The sequence below is a fragment of the Diceros bicornis genome, chromosome 27 (assembly GCF_020826845.1).
Source record: "Diceros bicornis minor isolate mBicDic1 chromosome 27, mDicBic1.mat.cur, whole genome shotgun sequence".
Classification (NCBI taxonomy): domain Eukaryota; kingdom Metazoa; phylum Chordata; class Mammalia; order Perissodactyla; family Rhinocerotidae; genus Diceros; species Diceros bicornis.
Genome location: NC_080766.1, coordinates 43,581,034 through 43,602,410, shown reverse-complemented (window position 1 = coordinate 43,602,410; position 21,377 = coordinate 43,581,034). Strand labels below are relative to the sequence as shown.

The 21,377-nt window shown below is 42.2% G+C and overlaps 1 protein-coding gene across 3 annotated transcripts in view; it reads right to left on the bottom strand.

The window, feature by feature from the left end:
- Positions 1-21,377, bottom strand: part of TRAPPC10 (trafficking protein particle complex subunit 10) — an 88,716-nt gene that overhangs the window by 10,402 nt on the left and 56,937 nt on the right. For all 3 annotated transcript variants that reach the window (XM_058523209.1, XM_058523208.1, XM_058523210.1), the window contains 11 exons: positions 20,819-20,965; positions 20,046-20,160; positions 19,141-19,217; positions 18,249-18,340; positions 15,974-16,114; positions 15,542-15,654; positions 11,832-12,346; positions 10,863-11,004; positions 9,215-9,373; positions 8,170-8,399; positions 1,353-1,453 (listed from right to left, as the gene is read on the bottom strand). In XM_058523209.1, the coding sequence (XP_058379192.1) occupies positions 1,353-1,453; positions 8,170-8,399; positions 9,215-9,373; positions 10,863-11,004; positions 11,832-12,346; positions 15,542-15,654; positions 15,974-16,114; positions 18,249-18,340; positions 19,141-19,217; positions 20,046-20,160; positions 20,819-20,965 (1,832 nt within the window). The remainder of the gene's footprint in view (positions 1-1,352; positions 1,454-8,169; positions 8,400-9,214; positions 9,374-10,862; positions 11,005-11,831; positions 12,347-15,541; positions 15,655-15,973; positions 16,115-18,248; positions 18,341-19,140; positions 19,218-20,045; positions 20,161-20,818; positions 20,966-21,377) is intronic.

The window sequence follows — 21,377 nt, the reverse complement described above, 5'->3', positions numbered from 1 at the left end:
GGGGAATTAAAAAAGTGATACAGCAAAATAAGAACCAGTTGTTACACATATTCCTACTTTCAACTTCACATGTAAAAGTGTCAGGAAAAAAAATCTTTCTAAACAATTTCTGAGGAAAAATGGATCAAAGAATATTCTGTTTCTGATATGGTATTCTTAAACGATTATAACTGACTTTCCTAAACATATATATAGTAGACTGCAGTGAACTATGTAGGAAAGAGCAATGATTCCTGTTCATCATTAGAAGCGATGGGCACCCACTGAGAAATGCACTTTAATTTCTGTTACATGTAAAGAGGAGTTCTGAAAAGCCAGTCTTAAATACAGCAACTCAGGTGCTGGTTAGAACTGTCGATGTTTTTAACCATTAATGTCTACAGTTCCCTCACAGTAATTTGAAGGAAAAAAAACCTGCTATCATAATGTTCCAGTCTAAACACGGTCCTGACATTTTTGTTTCCAAAGTACCCAAACATCAACAATGGATGATAGCAAAAGGGGAATGTTACAATGAGAGGCCAGACTCCCCCTGAGCCCCGTGATCATCGTGAGCATCATCACTTCCGCTGGGACAACCAGACACTGTGTGTCCCCTGATGCAGTGACACATGAAGCACAGGACACCACCTTGAAACCTTCTTGTCCAAAGGCTGACTCTGAATCTAATCAAGCCTCTAGAGCAGTGGTTCTCAACTGGGGGCAATTTTGCCCCCCGAGGGGACCTTGGGCAATGTCTAGAGACATTCTGGTTGTCACACTGGGGGTGGGGAGGATGGGGAGTGCCACTCGCATAAAGAGGGAGGGCCAGGGGTGCTGGGAAACATGCTACAATGCGTAGGACAGCTCCCACAGCCTCCTACAACAAAGGGTTATCTGACCCAAACCGTCAGCAGGGCCAAGGTTGAAAAACCCTGTTCTAGAGGTAACTAGCAGTTGACAGGGGAAGTTGACAGGGGAACTAGTTAAACAAAAATACAAGGAGATGACCAAATCCAGAATGGTGAACTTTCTAGAGGACAACTGACCCAAGTTTGTCAATAAGTCAATAGCTTGAAAAACGGGGAGGAGGGATAAAAAGGGATCTCGTAATCCTGTGGGGATTTTGTCTGGATCCCACATCCCACAAACTAACTGTGCAAAGTCATTTTTGAGACAGCCGGGGAAATCTGAATATGGACTAGGTGGTTGTAGGACACCAGGGAATTACTGTGAATTTTCACAGGTGGACGACGGCATCGTGGTTATGTAAGAAAACAAGCTCAGTGTCACCAAGGCCAGGCTGTGAACAGCAAGGGTCTCCGTGTAGGAGAGCTGGGACAGGAGCAGGGCCTGGAGTCCACGCCTCTTACCGTGTTCCAGCTGACAGCAGGGAGTGTCTGGTCCTGAAGGGTACGCTGAATGTCAGTGCGATGACAGTGGAGTAGATGGACCACGGACAATCGATGGAGACCTGTGGAGAAACAGAGGGATACACGTTCAGACCACTCACCTGAGAGGGAAAAATGGGTGAACTATTTTGTTTTTTAGTTTAAATAAATTGAATAATTAAAAACAAAAAGTGTATGCAGAAAAGCAGAAAGATAAAAGGCTAAGAAACACAGCCATCCCCGCCCCTGGCAACTACCAATCCGTTCTCTGTATCTATGAGCTTGATAACACATATAAGTGAGATCACACAGTATTTATCTTTCACTGTCTGACTTATTTCACTTCACATAATGCCCCTGAAGTCCATCCATGCCATAACAAATAGCACAATTTCCTTTTTTATGGCTGAATAATATTCCATTGTATATACACCACAATTTCTTTATCCATTCATCCATCAATGGCCACTTAGGTTGTTTCCATATCTTGGCTATTGTGAATAATGCTGGAATGAACGTGGGGGTGCATATGTCTTTTCAGGTTAGTGTTTTTGTTTTCTTTGGATAAACACCAAGAAGTGGAGGGGCCGGCCCGGTGGCGCAAGTGGTTGGGTGCGCGTGTTCCGCTGCAGCGGCCCGGGGTTCACCAGTTCGGATCCCGGGCGCACACTGGCGCACCGCTTGTCGAGCCATGCTGTGGCGGCGTCCCATATAGAGTGGAGGACGATGGGCACAGATGTGGGCCCAGGGCCAGTCTTCCTCGGCAAAAAAGAGGAGGATTGGCATTGGATGTTAGCTCAGGGCTGGTCCTCCTCACTAAATAAATTAAATAAATAAATAAATACCAAGAAGTGGAATTGCTGGATCGTATGGTAGTTCTATTTTTAATTTTTTGAGGCCCCTCCATACTGTTTTCCATACTGGCACGCCAGTATACATTCCCACCAACAGTGCACGGGGTTCCCTGTTCTCCACATCCTCACCAACACTTGTTATTTCTTGTCTTTTTGATAATAGTCATTCTAACAGGTGTGAGGTGACATCTCATTGTGGTTTTGATTTGCATTTCCCTGATGATTAACGATGTTGAGCGCCTTGTCATGTACTTGTTGGCCACTGTGTGTCTTCTTTGGAAAAATGTCCATTCAGATCTTCAGCCCACTCTTTAATCAGATATTTTTTCTTTGCTATTGAGCTGTATGAGTTCTTTATACATTTTGGATATTAGCCCCTTATCAGATTTATGATTTGTAAACATTTTCTCCCATTCAGTAGGTTGCCTTTTCATTTTGTTCATGGTTTCCTTTGCTGTGTAGAAGTTTTTAGTTTGACATAGTCCCATTTGTTTGTTTTTGCTTTTGTTGCTTTTGCTTTTGGAGTCAGATTAAAAGAACCATCGCCAAGGCCTATGTCAAAGAGCTTACCACTTATGTTTTCATCTAGGAGTTTTATGGTTTCAGGTCTTAAGTTCAAGTCTTTAATCTATTTTGAGTTAATTTTTGTGTATGGTGTAAGACAGTGGTCCAGTTTCATTCCTTTGCATGTGGCTGTCCAGTTTTCCCAATACCATTTATCGAAGAGACTGTCCTTCCCCCATTATATATTCTTGGCTCCTTTGTTATAAATTTATTGACCAAGTACGTGCAGGTTTATTTCTGGGCTCTCTATTCTATTCCATTGATCTATGTCCATTTTTATGTCAATACCATACTGTTTTAATTACTATAGCTTTGTAACATACAGTCACGTGTCACTTAACAACAGGCTGCATTCTGAGAAACGTGTCCTTAAGTGATTTTGTCAGTGGGCCAAAATCATAGAGTGTACTTACACAAACCTAGATGGTATAGCCTACTACACACCTAGGCTATATGGTACTAATCTTATGGGACCACCATTGTCTATGTGGTCCGTCATTGATCAAAATACCATTATGCAGCACATGACTGTGGTTTGAAATCAAGAAGCATGATGCCTCCAGCTTCGTTCTTCTTTCTCAAGATTGCTTTGGCTATTCAGGGCCTTTTGTGGTTCCATACAAATTTTAAGATTGTTTGTTCTATTTCTGGGAAAAATGCCTTTGGAATCTTGATAGGGATTGTATTGAATCTATATATCGTATTGGGTAATATGAAAGTTTTAATAATATTAATTCTTCTAACCCACGAACACAGAATATCTTTCCTTTTATTTGTGTCTTCTTCAATTTCTTTCATTAATGTCTTGTAGTTTTCAATATACAGGACTTTCACCTCCTTGGTTAAATTTGTTCCTAGATAGTTTACTATTTTTGATGTAATTGTAAATGAGATTTCCTTAATTTCTCTGATAGTTCATTATTAGTGTATAGAAATGCAACAGACTTTTGTATATTGATTTTGTCCTGCAACTTTACTGAATTCATTTTTTACTTCTAATAGTTTTTTGATGGACTATCTTTAGGGTTTTCTGTATATAATATCGGGTCATCTGCAAATAGTGAATTTTATTTCTTCCTTTCCAGTTTGGATGCCTTTTATTTCTTTTTCTTGTCTAATTGCTCTGGCTAGGACTTCAATACTATGTTGAATAAAAGTGGCAAGAGTGGACATCCTTGCCTTTTCCTGATCTTAGAGGAAAAGCTTTCAGCTTTTGACCGTTGAGTATGATGTTAGCTGTGAATTTGTCATATATGGCCTTTATGATGTCAACAGACATTCCCTCTATACCCACTTTGTTGAGAGTTTTTATCATAAATCGATATTGAATTTTGTCAAATGCTTTTTCTGCATCTATTGAGATGATCATATGATTTTTATCCTTCATTTTGTTAATGTAGTGCATCACACTGACTGATTCACAGGTGTTGAACCACCCTTCCATCCCTTGATCAAATCCCCCTTGATCATGGTGTATGATCCTTTTAATGTATTGGTGAATTTGGTTTGCTAATATTTTTTGAGGATTTTTGCACCTATGTTCACCAGAGATATTGGCCTGTAATTTTCTTTTCTGGTAGCATCCTTGTCTGATTTTGGTATCATGGTAATCCTGGCCTTGTAAATGAGTTTTGAAGAGTTCTCTCATCTTCTATTTTTTGGAAGCATCTCAGAAGGACTGGTATTAATTCTTCTTTTAACGTTGGATAGAACTCACCAGTGAAGCTGTCTGGTCTTGGACTTTTGTTTGTTGGGAGGTTTTTGATTTCTGATTCAATCTTACTTGTAAGCAGTCTGTTCAGATTTTCTATTTCATCACGATTCAGTCTTGGTAGGCTGTATGTTTCTAGGAGTTTATCCATTTGTTCTACATTGTCCAATTTGTTGGCATATAATTGTTCATAGTAGTCTCTTATGATCCTTTGTATTTCTGTGGTATCAGCTGTAACATCTCCTCTTTCGTTTCTGATTTTATTTGAGTCCTCTCTTTTTCCTTGGTGAGTCTTGCTAAAGGTTTGTCAATTTTATCTTCTCAAAGAACCAGCTCTTAGTTTCACTGATCTTTTCTATTGTCTTTTTAGCCTCTATTTCTGCTCTATTCTTTGTTATTTCCTTCCTTCTACTAACTTTGGGCTTCATTTGTTCTTCTTTTTCTAGTTCCTTCAGGTGTAATGTTAGGTTGTTTGAGACTTTTCTTGTTTCTTAAGGTAGGCCTTTATCCCTATGAACATCCCTCTTACTACTACTGCTTTTGCTGCATCCCACAAATTTTAGTATGTGACATTCCCATTTTCATTTGTTTCAAGGTACTTTTTTATTTCTCCTTTGACCCATTGGTTGTTCAGTAGCATGCTGTTTAACAAATATGTTAATATGTTTAACATATTTGTGAATTTTTCAGTTTTCTTCATGTAATTAATCTCTAGCTTCATACCACTGTGGTTGTAAAGGATGCTTGATATGATTTCAATCCTCTTAAATTTATTAAGACTTGTTTTGTGGCCTAACATATGATCTATCTTGGAAAATGTTCTTTGTGCACTTGAGAAGAATGTGTCTTCTGTTGCTTTTGGATGGAATGTTCTGTATATATCTATTAAGTTCATCTGGTCTAACATGTCGTTTAAGGCCAATGTTTCCTTATTGATTTTCTGGATAATCTATCCATTGATGAAAGTGAGGTATTAAAGTCCCCTACCATTATTGTATTGCTGTCTATTTCTCCCTTTAGATCTATTAGTATTTGCTTTATACATTTAGATGTTCCTGTGTTGGATGCATAGATAATTACAAATGTTATATCCTCTTGTTGGATTGACCTCTTTATCATTGTGTAACAGCCTTCTGTGTCTCTTATTACAGTCTTTGTTTTAAAGTCTGCTTTGTCTGATGTAAGTATAGCTTTCTTTTGGTTTCCATTTGCATGGAATATCTTTTCCATCCCTTCACTTTCAGTCTGTGAGTCCTTACGTCTAAAGTGAGTCTCTCGTAGGCAGCACATAGATGGGTCTTGTTTTTTTATCCATTCAGCCACTCTATGTCTTTTGATTGGAGAATTTAGTCCATTTACATTTAAAGTAATGATTGATAGGTATGTGCTTATTTTGGTAATTTTGTTGTTTTATGGCTGTTTTTGTAGTTCCTCTCTGTTCCTTTCTTCTTCTCTTGCTCTCTTCCTTTGTGGTTTGATGACTTTCTTTAGTGGTATGCTTAGATTCCTTTCTATTTATCTTTTGTGTATTTACTATAGGTTTTTGCTTTATGATTACCATGAGGCTTACATATAACAATATATCTATAATAGTCTATTTTAAGTTGATAACAACTGAAGTTTGATCGCATCTTAAAGCTCTACATTTTTACTCCCCCCGTGTTTTGTTTTTTGATTTCACATTTTACATCTTTTTATCTTGTGTATCCCTTAACTATTATCATCATAGTTATTTTTACTACTTTTTCTCTTTTAGCCTTCATACTAGCTTTATAAGTGATTAATCCAGTATCTTTACCATATATGTACCTTTCCAGTGAGATTTACTCTTTCATGTGTTGTTACTAATTAGCACTCTTTCTTTTCATCTTAAATATGTCCCTTTAACATTTCTCGCCAGGCTAGTTTTGTGGTAATGAACTCCTTTAGCTTTTGCTTGTCTGGAAAACTCTCTCTCCTTAATTCTGAGTGATAACCTTGCCGAATAGAGTATTTTGGTTGGAAGTATTTTTCTTTCAGCACTTCGAATATATCGTGCCACTCCCTTCTGGCCTGCAAAGTTTCTGCTGAAAAATCTCCGTATGGTCTTATAGGGGTTCCCTTGTTTGTAATAAGTTGTTTTTCTCTTGCTGCTTTTAAGATTCTCTCCTTGTCTTTAGCTTTTGACATTTTAATTATAATGTGTCTTGGTGTGGATCTCTTTGGGTTCATCTTGTTTGGTGCTCTCTGGGCTTCATGGATCTGGACGTTTGTTTCCTTCCCCAGGTTAGGGAATTTTTCAGCTATTATTTCTTCAAATAAGATTTCTACCCCTTTTTCTCCCTCTTCTCCTTTTGCAAGCCCCATAATGTGAATGTTAGTCTGTTTGATGCTGTCCCGTAAGTCCCTATTTTCACTTTTATTCATTCTTTTTTCTTCTTGATGCTCTGATTTGGTGAGTTCCCCTGCCTTGTATTTGAGCTGACTAATCCTTTCTTCTGCTTCACTTAGTCTGCTCTTGAACTTCTCTAGTGTATTTTTCAGTTTAGTTATTGTATTCTTCGGCTCTGTGACTTCTACTTGGTATTTTCTTATTATTTTCCATCTCTTTGTTGAAGTTCTGACTGTGTTCATCCATTCTATTCCCCAGTTCAGTGAGCATCTTTACAACCATTACTTTGAACTCTTTCTCAGGTAAATTACTTACCTCTATATCATTAAGGTTTTTTCCCTCAAGTTTTATCTTTTTCTTTCACTTGGAATATATTCCTCCGTTTCTTCATTTTTCTTGACTCTCTGTGTTGGTTTCTATACAGCCAATGAAATAACCACCTCTCCCATCTTGAAGGAATGGTCTCATGTAGGAGATGAACCTTGTTGTTCAACCCTGCCTTAGCTCTTGGTTGTCTCTCAAACCTTTGTGCTTGTCCAAGCAGCCTATTATATTTTTAATAGCTCCCAGTATCTGAGGATGTGCCAAGATTGTCAGTGTCCCAAAGGGGAGGCTCTCACCACCTAGATTCATGCTGACTGGAAGCCAGACCCTCAGGGAGCAGCTTTTAGAAGTATACAAATATATACAGTCCTACGGGACCACAAGCCTACACTTCTACACATGGGCTAGTCACAAGCCCTCAGAATTGATATCTGTGTTACAAGACATGGCCACACCCGGAATAAGCACGATGCCAGCAACATGTTCCGTGAGCTGATGGACTGTGGATCTGGGATCAAAGTCATGCATCTCTCAATAACGGTCAATAAATACCAGCACCAAAGCATAAAATGATAGAGCTTCTTCCTTGCTAAGTTTGATGTGACATTCCAGTGGACAGAAATGAAGCACAGCAAGACAGAGAACTCCCTGTAGCACAAGCATGAGGACAAATGGACTATGGACTCAAACCTACCTCCCCCTAAGCAAACACTCTATCTTTTACAATAAACTGTCCTTCCCTCTTGAGTTGGGATAGAAAAGTTAGAGCCTATATGTCTTTGTCCTTGCAAGAGGTACCCCTTGTCTAAGAAGGGGTGATTCACAGACATAAACGTAACCCAACGAGAGCTTGTGATATTAGCAACTAGAAATCTGCCACTTCAACAGAAGTCATCTCTCGTGTACTGTCTGTCAGAACGTGCAGGACAGACAGAGGCTGCCACCACAGGCTGAGCAGTTCCAGCCCTTCCTTACTTTGTGGTCTGTGGTAGCCATGCAGTGGGCAGCTTTCTGTGTGTCCTTATGCTTCCTTTGGGGCTCTGTCATCCCCAGCATTTTGCTCTCCCCTCCAGTTGCTGGGGCTGAAGGTAAAGAGAGAACTTCCAGTTCAAATTCGATCATGTGGTATGCAGGCGCAGCAGGCAGACTAATGCTTGTGACCTTGTCAGACGACTGAACCCGGAACGACGCATCAGAAGCTTTTTCTAGGAAAAACAGAAAAAGTCACTTCTAACACATTCCCTGTTTCCTTGTTCCTTTCTCTTCTAGCAGGTGATGGGCCCAGCAGTGGAGTTCCAGCCCAACTCCTGTTGCTCCTATGCACATGGAAGGGTGTGTCTAGGAAGGCTTGAGGTGGGAGGGAAGAGGCAGGAAAATCATGAACAAAACCCCTTAAGACACAGTGACACCACATAAAAGCCGGCTGGTCACGACCCAGACAACTGTCATTGTGCTCAGGCTAAAGACAGAAAAGGGACATTTCCCACGTGGCGCACCCAAGTACTGTCTGTGTCCCTGCACAACGTGTTCCCACTCCATCCCACCACCGGATCAACTCCCACTCAGAAAGGGAGCAGCATCCTTCCCTCTCCATACCTCATGGCCAAGGATCACGGGAGAAGGGACTTTTTTAGGGCTTCCAACCAGTGCCTAAAAAGGCTGATTTGCTTTTGCTTTTTGGTGAGGGGGGTTGGGGAGGGTGGAAGGAAGTGGAGGCCAGCCAGGCATCACCGTGGAGCATGGGCCCCAGCCGTAATGCCGCATCACAAGTCCTTAGCAAGGTCAGCACCACCTGGCCACTGAGCACGTGCACAGCTCTCAATCTATGCTCTCCAAATCTAATGCCCTGACAAGGTGCAGGGTCACAGTCCACCTACGGGCAGGATGCTGCCGTGAAAAAGTCAAAGGGGGAAGAGGTCCTCAGACACCACCTGAGGATGGCAGGGATGAAGGCTGCTTACATCCTCACAGTGCATGACAGTGCCAAGAGTCCACCTTTGCCAGGTGACTGCTGCCTAACCTCTCGTATTGGAAGAGATCACCGCTCTGTTCTCTGCGTGACACAGGATGAACATGGCTTCTGCGTTGCTGAGCTGGAGGCTGTCCCCGTTTTTTACTGTATAATGACCAGTAGTGACAGTGAACTTGACCTTCTGAGGAATACCAGCCAAAAGGCTATCTAAAGGGAAAAAGACAGCAATTAGCATCACTATCAAGCAAAAGTACCAATGGAGGGCCTACTATGAGGTTAAAAGGGTACTCTGTTTCTTCTACCAGAAAAAATTTGTTCACTTTAGATACTCCACAAATTCCCTCAGTTTCCATCCCTCCCCCCTCACTTTTCATCTCAATTATGTGGACTGCAGGGCTGAGAGAGCCCTTGCTAGGAAGAAGACAATCTGTGAGACTGAGAGGTCTTATCTCACCTGGGCTTAGAGTTAGAGCTCACAGTGGCAACCGTGTCTATGAGAGTCTCAACATTTACCTGCTGGTAAGTTAGTAAGAGAGAATCAGACAGTGATGCTAAGGAAGAAACTAATGAAATCGAATGTGCTGTTGCTATTCAGAATTTTCTCTGGCTCTTTCAGGTCAGGCCTCAGGATCTTTGGTTCAGAAACAGCTAGACAGAAGGCATGGCCACTGCTTTCTCCTGGATGGAAATGAAGGGGTGGGAACGGGCTGTGGTTTCTGAGGCTCGGCTCCAGGGAAGGCAGAAGGAAGAAGGCACGGGATAAGAAACCAGGAGGAATAAATAGACAGGAGGGAGGGAAGGGAAGGCAGGAAGCCAGAAAGGGAGGGAGGGGCCGCAGCACAGAGCGGAGGCATGAGCACGGTGGTGGGTCTCATGTGGCAGTCCAGGACCTCCCAGCAACAGAGCCCAGCCTTTCTCATAAAGGTTCTCTGATGGGAGAACTGTCTGAGAGACTGTTGTGTTCAGCATCTGAGGGCCTTCCCTGGCAGCCCTGGGAGAAGTTTAAAAGCAGAGAAACAGGGAGTATGGGGAGAGCAAACAGAAGAAACAAATGCTTTCCTTGGTTTTTTCCTAAATGGAAGAAACAAGGAAATAAATATACTGCTTCCAGCCTAAACAACTGAGACACTCGCTCACTCTTGTTTTAACTGAGTGCCATGTGGTCTTCAGAAATTCACACCAACTCCTTCTAATTTTAAAACTTAACAACAAGGACAGCAGCTTTGAATTTCTCAAATGCCATGCCAGGGGGTCAAGTTTAATCAACACTTTCAAAGGAAAAGACTTTTGATCAGAGTATAGAACATAACTAAATCTAGCATTTAGCCTCTTAAATGGAACTTTAAGCAGGAAGTTACATTTACTTGTTAAATTCTCTGCAGTAGACATTAACTGATATTTAGCTGATTTTTCTCTTATTTTTGTTATTTTCAGATACACCATCTTTATTAAACATGAATGTTAGCAATTATAGGAAAGCAAATATTCAGATGCACAAAAGAGCCACAGTCGGTTACTTCCCAGGAAAAATTTCCACTGTGCCACCCAAAACGTCTCCTAGAAAGGGACACGGCCCCAAAGCACTGGCAGTGGGATGTAGAAAGCCCTCCTTTCCTGGGACTCCTTCATAAAGGAGTCAAGTGCAACATGAACACCCACACGACCAGCCCGCTCCTACAGCCTGCAGCCCACTCACCGGCGAGTGGCTCCACGTGCAGCTGCGGCTCCTGGGAGTACACGTCGTACTGCACCAGGGGGTAGATGTGAGGGAGGACAAACCACACCGGGCCCAGCGAGGCGCACAGCTGCCGCAGCGTGTATGTTCCCGGCTCCTTGGCCTAGGGTCAAAACCAAGGATTTGGAAAGCCGTCACCCATTCTTGTAACTAATTACAAGCTTCCTAAAGGAAGGCTGTGCTACAGTCTCTCTGAAATAACCCTGTCTTGCTCTCTTTATCCTACTGCTCTGTGCTTATACTTCTACACTTAGGCTCTTCAAAAGAGCCCTGAGAATCTCTCAATCGATGATTTTCTGAGTAACCAATGCTTAAATTTGACTTAATGCTTCTAATAATGTATTTTCGATTTAATAACCTTTATTTGTGGCATTGCCTTCTGAAAAGTTATTTAATGGAGACATTCAGCATGAGATTTAAGACCTGCTCTAAGACTAAACTAAAAACACAGGTGATAAATAGCTGTACTTTCCCCTGGCCAAATCCTCGTCGGTTAGCAGAGCTTATAGGATGCTGCACTGGAGAAAGGGTGCTATCCGAGCGGGTCAGAAGCAACTGTTCTGACGTCCACGCAGCCACAAAAGGAATATAAAGTTTAACATGGAAGTGTGCCATCACTGTGAAATCTCCTCATTTTAAGAAATGAGGGGTGTATTTTAATACAAAGGGGAAAAACATCTAAGTAAATCAAGTGAGAACACAAATAATTATCCATGTTAAGAACTTCTTTCAAAATTTATCAACTGCTTTAAAATATAAGAATATAAAAGAATTTTTGAAAAGTCAGCCTCTTTTTCTTTAAGGATAAAACAAAACCAGGGTTAAGAGAACAGAGCCCCGCCTCGATTCTCATCACACTTCAGAAAATTCTGCAAGCTCCACACCCCTCCCTGACCACCTGTGAAGTCAACCCCCCTTCTCAACACGTACCTGCGTCCTGAATGTGATCGTGTTGGCCCCTGGTTCCAGAGTCACACTGCTGCATTTTAGCACGTGGGCCCCGTCCTCCAGGGCCACACCTGAGGGTGTCTCCAGAGAAGTACTGCTCTCCTGCCTTCTCAGGAGCATGTGAACATTTTTGCATATAATCCCAGTTGTGTTCAAGGAATTGTCGGAAGGACTTCTCTCAAACGTTTCATACAGCTCCAGCGCCGGTAAGCTGTTCTGGGATTCGGGGAAAGGCGAGGTCTCCACCGGAAAGTTAATAATCCCATTGGATGTCTTGTGCTTGGTGAGCCACTCAGCAGTCTTCCGGTAGTTGTTTTTCTCGATGCTGAAATGGACGTTGATGGCAATCTGCTCCACGTGGACAGCGACGGGCATCTGACTGCACACGGTTATCTCCACGGACAAAACACCGCCCACATGGACCACGGCATTGGAAGGGGTGAAATGGAGATCTCTCAGTTGTGCAAAAGACTGCATAGGGAGTACTATTTTGTGACCTGTAAATACACATTACCATGTTTTAGTTCCCGAGTCACACTTCTCAATGAGAGAGGCAGGCAGTAAGACCTTGGTTACTATCGGGCCAGCCGGAGTGTGCTCAACATGAGAAGCAAGAAGCAATGACATTCAAAAGAGATGGTTTAAAACTTCCCAACCTCATGCCATCTTCACACACCAAAAAGAGCTTTTTTGTCAAAAGCAGAACATAAACACACACCTAGATAACTCGTGGAAATCATAAAATCTGAAGAAATAAAGGTTTCTAAGTTCTGTTTTGGCAAACCTAAGAGAAATACAAGTCAACTAACGTCTCACTTTCAAAACAAAACTTGTAAGTCAGTCCCATTCCTAGAGCTGTTTCAGGAATTCTACCACTTTCTCACCCGCAGAAAGAAATTCTCAAGATGCCTGCCTTCCCCCCGCACATGTGGAAATAAATCCAGGTGTTAGCCTCTGAAGTCAGCCAGTGGAGCGGGGAGCCCTCCTCCCGGACCCCAGGAGGGCAGTGAGACCCCAGCCGCCCAGTCACTGAGGGGAGGAGAACCTACTACGCTCTCCAACCTCTTTCCCACCAGCACCTGGTTTGTCTAGAAAAGCCACACGGCTGCCGCACTGACCGTAAGTATTTATTAAAGACTAACCAACTACAGGACTTGCTGAGATTCATGCTATAAAACCACAAGAAAATGGAGGACAATCACAGAATGCTTTATTCATACAGAGATGCCAAGGAACATTGGCAGGAAAGGCATAACTGCATAGTCTCGCATACACATCACGTACAGCAGGCCTGGCACACGGCTCTACCAACGACCAGTTAGGGCACATTAAAGAATCTAAGAAAACAAACCAATCACTGCTATGTTGCTCCTGAGACAACCATCCAGATGGCCTGACTGGAATGAAATACGCCCTAGCAGTCAATGACCGCATCAACCCGAAGCCAGAGCCTTTGGAGACACCGGCTTTCGAGTAGTTAGTAACTGCTATAGACTGAATTGTGTTCCCCCCAATTCTTAAGTTGAAGCCCTAACCCCCAATGTGATGGTATTTGGAGGTGGGCCTTTTAGGAGAGCATTAGGTTTAGATGATGTCATGAGGGCCTTATAAGAGGAGATACCAGAGAGAGAGAGCTCTTTCTCTGTCTCTCCCTCTCCCTCTCTGTCTCCGTCTCTCTCTCCCCTCCCCTCTTTGTTTCTGTGTCTCTCTCTCCCTCTCTGTCTCCCTCTCCGTCTCTGTCTCTCTCTCCCCCTCTCCCTGTCTCTCTCTCTCTCCCCATCTCTCTCTCCCTCTCTGTCTGTGTCTCTCTCCCCTTCTGTCTCTGTCTCTCTCTACCCCCGTCTCTCTCTCCATCTCTCTCCCCTTCTCTGTCTCTGTCTCTCTCTGTCCCCTTCTCCCTCTGTCTCTCTCTCCCCCTCTCCCTCTCTCTCTCCCCTTCTCTCTGTCAGTCTCTCTCTCCCCCATCTCTCTCTCCCTCCTCTCTGTCTGTCTCTCTCTCTCACTCTGTCTCTGTCTCTCTCTCCCCCTCTCCCTCTCTCTCTCCCCTTCTCTCTGTCAGTCTCTCTCTCCCCCATCTCTCTCTCCCTCCTCTCTGTCTGTGTCTCTCTCTCTCACTCTGTCTCTGTCTCTCTCCCCCCGTCTCTCTCTCCTTCTGTCTCTCTCCCCCTCTCTGTCTCTCCCCCTCTCTCTCTCTGTCTCTCTCCCCACCACTATCTCTCTCTCCCCCTCTGTCTCTCTCTCCCTCTCTCTCTTTGTGTCTCTCTTTCTCCCCCTCTCTGTCTCTGTCTCTCTCTCCCTATCTTTCTCTCTCCCCCACCTCTTTATCTCTCTCTCCCCCCGTCTCTGTATCTCTCTCTGTCTCTGTCTCTCTCCCCCTCTCTCTCTATCTCTGTCTCTCCTTGCCACACAGGACAAATCAGGAAGAGAGGCCTCATCAGAAACTAACCCTGCTGGCATCTTGATCTCAGACATCCAGCCTCCAGAACTGTGAGAAAATCAATGTCTGTTATTTAAGCATCCAGTCTGTGGCATTTTGTTATAGCAGCCTGAGCTGATCAAGACAGTAACTACTTTAAATAAGTGCTCTTCTTGATAAACTAAACACAAGGAACTAAATGGTACAATGATTTAATCTTACCACACTGCAGTGTCTATAAAGTATATTTGCCAAAGCAGCTAGCCTGAATCTAAGCCTTTCAGGTCTGCCTTCCTGTGGGTGCTCCCACGAGGAAGCGCCAGCGGGTCCCAGCAGGTGGGGCAGAGTCTATGAGACAACTGGCTCAGTGTCTTCACAAAGTCGCTGTCTTACAACCCAAACGCCAAACAACTGACGAGGACATAAACAAATGTGCTCCAGCCACACGACGGAGTACCATTTGGCCACAAAAAGGAATGAAGTACTGACATGCTACAACATGGATGGGTCCTGAAAACACCACGTGGAGTGAAGTAAGCCAGTCACAAAAGACCACATACTGTGTGACTCCATTTACATGAAATATCCAGAATAGGTATCTACAGGGACAGAAAGGAGATTAGTGGTTGCCAGGGACTGGAGGGAGGTTGGGAGGAGATAAGTATGGGGTTTCTTATTGAGGTAATAAAAATGTTCTAAAATTGACTGTGGTGATGGCTGCACATATCTGTGAATATACCAAGAGCCACTGAATTGTACACTGCAAATGGGGGAATTAAATGGTATGTGAATTCTATCACAATAAAGCTGTTATATTAAAAACAGTCAGTGTCTTAAGAAAAAGAGATGGGAAGAATTATTCTAAATTAAAAAAGAATTGAGACATAATCAAACACAATACATGATCTCTGATTGGACTCTACTAAAAATAATTTATGAAAACATTTTTTCAGACAATGAGGGAGATTTGAATATGGGCCACTTAGTAGCTGAAGTTAGAACCCTGTTCCTTCTTTGGGGTGGTTAGGGGACCGCCCTTGTTTTCAGAAGAGGCACGCTAAACTGTTTCAGGGTAAAGTGGTACACGTGGTCTGCAGTTGCTTTGAAGTTCAGCACAAAGAAAAAAGTAAAAAGATACAGATACACGTTTGCTACACAGCAGCACAATGTTAACAATTGTTGAACCTAGGTGGTTAGCATACATTGTATCATTCTTTTTACTTTTCTGTAATATTTGAAAATTTTCATAATAAAAAGTTTTAAAAATTAGTCTTACCTGGGCTGGCTGGCTGTTGGCTGGCAAAGTTGAGTATCTCTCGGCAGAAGTATTTCCGTTCCTCTTCAGATAAGTGGCGATCGCTCGCTAAAAGGCTACTGGTCTGAAGGTAGCTGGAGTACAGAGTCAAGGGGCCTGGAGAGAGGACCTCACGCTGAGGGCACTGTGCGCAGACGGCTTCCACGGCCCCAGAGACCCCAGAGTGCAGCCCAATGCAGATTCTTCTTTTATTTTAAGTTATTAGGAACTCAAAAAGAGATCAAATACGTTGACTAGGCATTTACCTTATATTCGACACAGTACTTATGTATAAGGTGGGATTTTTCTCTCCTAATTGTTAGGTGTTAATTAAACACTCAACTGTAGGTATTGCTGCTGTACAAACAGAAAGCGATTTTCCTATTTCATGAAAATACTAAACTTAAAGGATACTTTTCAATTTGTCCCAGGTGTTTCTGACATTCGGCTAGTTGCTTCCTTGTGTGTGTGATAGGTAGAGCCCAGCCCTCAGCCAGGTAATTTTTCAAGGCTCCTTGAAGATACATTTCTGCCTTTTGTGGCAACTTTTTCCTCCTTGCAATCAACAAACAGAAGCTTGGATTATGGTTCATGATAATCAATAAACTTAGACATAATCTTCATGACTTGCCCTCCACCCTTCGCAACCCCACACCATGACATTTGTACCATCTTTAGACAGTCCTTCTCTGACCAGTGCCCTGGTATGAGAAAGGGTACTAAATTAGGAATATGTAATTGGACCTGAGAAATGGGCTCATGGGGATAATCTCCCATACACTGTTTGCCTGGCATCATACACTAGTCCAAGAACCTTCCTAGTTGAATCTCAGGATAAGAAAGTAAGGGCGTCGTTCACTATTTCAAGCTGACACATAAGAATGCCAAGGGCAAAAGAAGGTGAAGGATCTGTCCACAGGTACACAGCTGGTTATCAAGGAAGCGACGAGATCTGGGCTCGGTGCTACACTACCTATGGAAGACAGGTAGTCCACATGGCCCAACAGAGAGGAGAGCTTGGGCCGACTCGGAAACTCAGGCAAACAGCACTGAGCAGGTTCAGAGATTTACAGAGAACTATGAAGAATTTAAATAGCAACACATATCACCCAAGAGAAGATCTTCCCAATCCCAATTTAAACCTTCAAGACGTTTAGAATAAAACAAAGTTTAAAGCACAATTAATGAGAGCTTGCTGAAGCCTCTGTGACAACATGGGTGCCCTGGCCTTCCCCAGAGGGCTGGGACTACTGAGTTCACGGGACAAAGGCCAACACTAAATAAGCACTCACTCTCTAGGCGTCCTTGGAAGACATGCCAGCTTTCACTACCCTACTCTTGAAGCAATCAGAGTTCTCAAATTCTCAAATAAATTTTAAACCTATCAAATTGGTGCATTGGTTTTTCTAGACTTTTATGGTCCTCTCCTACCCGCTTTTTAAAGGGGCCAGAACCTTCAATACTTCTTTACTTACTCTCTCTAGCTGAAGATTCTTCATTCTAGAGCTGGAAGGGAGTCTACAGACCATTCGTCATCCAGCCCTCGAGACGGAGGCCAGTGTTCACCCACCTAGTCTGTGGCCAAGCTGGAACCAGGACCCAAGTCACCGATTAGCAGGCCAGCGTCATCTCACTGCACCAACCAGCCGAAGGGACTAGCGTGTGGGTGGTCTCAACTCACAGCATCTGAGAATATGGCTTCTTTGCTCCATTAACTAATAACTTATGCCTTAGATACACTAGACGGAGACTCAAGAGAGCCAAATTCTAGCCAACTCTGCCATTAACTAGTTGTGTGACTGGCTAGCTGCTCCAACCACATTTGGAAAACTAGCAAGTTTGCTTAGATGATCTATGAATCTCTTTGCAGCCACTTCAATCAGTTAAAATTATTTTTTCTTGTTTCATCTAATGAAATTACTTCATTAATTATAAATTTCAAGATATCATTTCAAACACACATTGTTTTCGAGAAAACTTAAACATCTTTTCCCTTATAATTTATATCTCTTTCCAGTGCTTTGAAAGAGCAATTACATTGCCAGCCAGGGTTCTTCTCTTCGATAAGCTGATTTTATCAAACACATGAGAAATATGCTAGGTTTTTAGTCTTTTCTCTGGAATTCCACTCCAAAGCTGGAGCTAGACTGGAAGTGTCTGTAGTATTTGTATGCACCATCTCTCAGTCAGCTACAAACCCTCTCCCTCTCGTGGACGCAATACATGCAGCCACCTGACGTCCCTGACCTCCAGGCTTTCACTCGTCCCAGGAGGCACGCGGCACAAACCAGAGAAACTGCAGGACAGAATGTTTCAGGATCTATACTCCAATTTACTTGCCATTGGATGTAGATTCTTCAACAGTTCTTCATAATTCTTTAATTAACTAAGTTTAATTGTAATACATATATTACATATAATATTATCCATATAACATATTATATAAGTTCAGTAAATTAATTTAATTAAATAAAAGAAATTCAAAGATCAATAACAGCCATTAAGGGTAACAGCTGAAATCTCTCCTTTTGGTTTTCAGAAGAAACTGAAAAAAAAATTGGTTAACAGATTCTACATTTTTCACTTTACAAATTTATGTACACTTCGTATTAACTCCATACATAACAAATCGTCTCTTATTACATGTATGACATGTTTAAAATTCAAAGAAAAGTTAAAAATCAATTACATGTAAAACTCTGCCAGATCCTTCCCAACGAACTTAGCAGATCGAATCCTCCCAATACTTGTATACATTTCAATGGTAGCGTGGGACAAATCCTGTGGAAAAGTAAAAAACCACATAATTCTGTTCTTTAATTTTAATGCTAGACAAATTCTACATTTACTTACCCAAAGCTGAAGCAAAAGAATTCCTTATTAATTAATGTAACATTATTTTTTACTTTGCATCTATTTTCGTGTTGAGTTTTTACGTAATACACGATTTATACAAAGCCATTAACTTGTATATAAATTATGAAGCATCATAAAAGAAATACGAACTCAGCAGGCAGAGAAGATTTAACTCTTCGAAGTACTTTCCATATGTGGGGTTACATTTTTAATATTTTTATCTTAATATTTTTGGATAACAGGAACACTATCACAGTCTACCATCAAACGCTCCTGAGTTAACTGTGACTTTAGAACAAAGTTGATCCACCAAGCTTCTACCTACATTGCTTTCTAAGGTCTCTCCCAAATCTAAATCCTTTAAAATCAAGCACAATAGCTCTGTTCAAGTCCAAATTATTCCTGTGTACATAGAAAACCATTCATTATCCTTTCTTACAATTTCTATTCTATTGAGTGAGCAATACCATTTTGAACAAAATTATAAATATCCAAAGATGCTCTTATGCCTAATTATGGCACCACGGATACTAATAAACATTTGATGAACAACAACTATTCCAGGTTTCATCCACAACTCCCTAGGGTACCAAAGAAACGTAAAAGGCCAACAAGAAGGAGGCCCCAAAGACCAGCTCACTCCCCACTCAGAAGGTTACAGAGCAGCGTAGCCTTCTAGAGACAAGTTTTCTGCCACGTAGATGGGTAACATTTGTAATACTTACTAAGTAGTGTTTTTCAAAAGCTTCTACCGATGATAACGCTTCTTTGAGTTTCTTATAAGGACTCTGAGCTGTGTTGGCTTAAAGGAAGAGAAGTAAGAGTCCTTATTGATCTCTACTACGTCCAGTCATGTGAGTTCACATTCACCCTCAATGCCCCGGAGCTGCCTCCATCTGACGCTTGTGGATGATAAACACGGCCGTGCTGACCGAAACTATCTTGTCACTTGTGTTCTTGTCCGATTAATATATTACCTCATGTAATACTTTTATCTTTGATTAAGACTACAATTTTTAAAAATACGTATTACAAATCGTCCAATGAATTAAACTACTTCCAAAATGATCTGAGGTGGCCTCAAGTTGAAACAGTGCAATATAAATATTACACATTTTCCCTTTCAAATTTATTCAACTTAGCAGGAGTCCTCTCAGTTCATTACATATTCTTTACTTTAGCAACAGTTTTGCTAATCATATTCATCATTATATTTGTACCTAAACGAATTAGTAATGCTCCTTTCCAAGTCCCAGGAGTAATTTATTAAGTAAAAGGATTTATCTGGCCATATTGTTAGAAAAACAGATCATCTGTCATTCAGAGGGAGACTGGTGCATTTAATCTTCACATGGGCTGTTAAAAGTCATGATCAGCTCATTCAAGCCTATGAGAAACTCAGGCACATTTTTAAAAATCCTTCCAATTTCTTACACTATTTCTAACATTTCTTTATGTTATTAAAAGGTAAAACATCCTGTGTATTAATCTGGTCAGCTAACAATGAGTATAATTTCCCAAACAGTGAGTAATTACACTGTCAGAACTTGAGTTGCCATGTGCCAGGTTACAACCAACATTTTCATTCCTCTCCACTGTACCACTTGCACAGGGACATCTCAGAAAGTACCTGTTTCAGGTCGCTCAGCTCCCAAACCCGCCAAAAGATCAACTGTCCTATTGAGGTCTTCTGAGTTGGGTCCTTTTTCTGACACAAGTCCACACAGATAGCCCAAGGACTTTAGCTGTTAAGATAAACCCACAATTTCAATTAATTTGCCATTAGACTAAGGAGCGAATTTATAAATTTAAATATAAAAATTAAAATCTAAATAGAATCTAGAAGAAATTTAGCTCTCCTATCCAAATGATTTTTATCTAGATATAAAAATATATCTTACTGGAGTAATCTCAAACCCACACCTACTCTACACAATAATTCTCAGAGTGGCTCTGAGGTTGGTAATTCTCAGTTTACACTATTCACCTACCTACACTCTCCCAAGCTTTCAAGGTCTCCCACTCAATCTGCTGCCCCGTCACCCCGACCCCAGCAGGCCATCTTGCTGCACACATGGGCCAGCCATCAGCCACTGGAGCAGAGGCCACCCTGCATTTCTACACATCGTTCTAAGCTTCGCCCTTCTCTGTATCCTCTCTCTCCAGTTCTTGGCATAGAACCAGCCTTTAGCACAAGCACAGCAAGTGCTCCCTCTCTGTTGAATAAAGCACTACTCGTAGGGAAGCATCTCGTCCATGGCTGCTACTGGTCACACCCTAAAGTACCAAGCATCGCCCGTGTGCTGACTAAGTGAACAGCACTCCTCCACACAGCTTACTCCGCCTGCCCGCCCTGGAGCACAGCCCAGGACAATGCACACGTCTGCATTCAGCTGCAGTTACCTTCTCCGTGGCATAGCTCCATAAACCCACAGTGTGGGCAATGTTCGAGTCTATCTGCGCCCGGTCACAGCAGCCTTCTATCCTCTGCAACACCTCCAGACAGCTCAGAAACACCCAGCAGTCCAGAGCGCCGGGCGGGACAGAGACCTGGGAAGGGACAAGTGCGGGCACGTGAGGACAGCGCTCAGGGAAAGCACCCAAATCCACACATTCAAGCAGCTCCCCAATCTAATGGCGCTGTCACCTGCACAGCCACAGGAGAGAAAGGGGACGGTAACCATAGTGACAGCCACTCACCTATGGGGAGGAAAGGAGTGATCTGGGTCCCAATGTATTATTGGGTGTCACATTTCTGATGATAATAAGTGCCTTGGCAGGGACATAACTTTCAATAATATATTTTAAAAACCTTATTAAGGAAAGAAGCCTACAGAAAGGCTGACTATCATCACTTACTCTAAGTTTGAGAACTGGTCACATCCCAGTTTAAAGAACACAGATTATGAAGGAAGGGATGACCTTCATCAGATGACAACTTGGTCACCTTTCAGAAAGATCA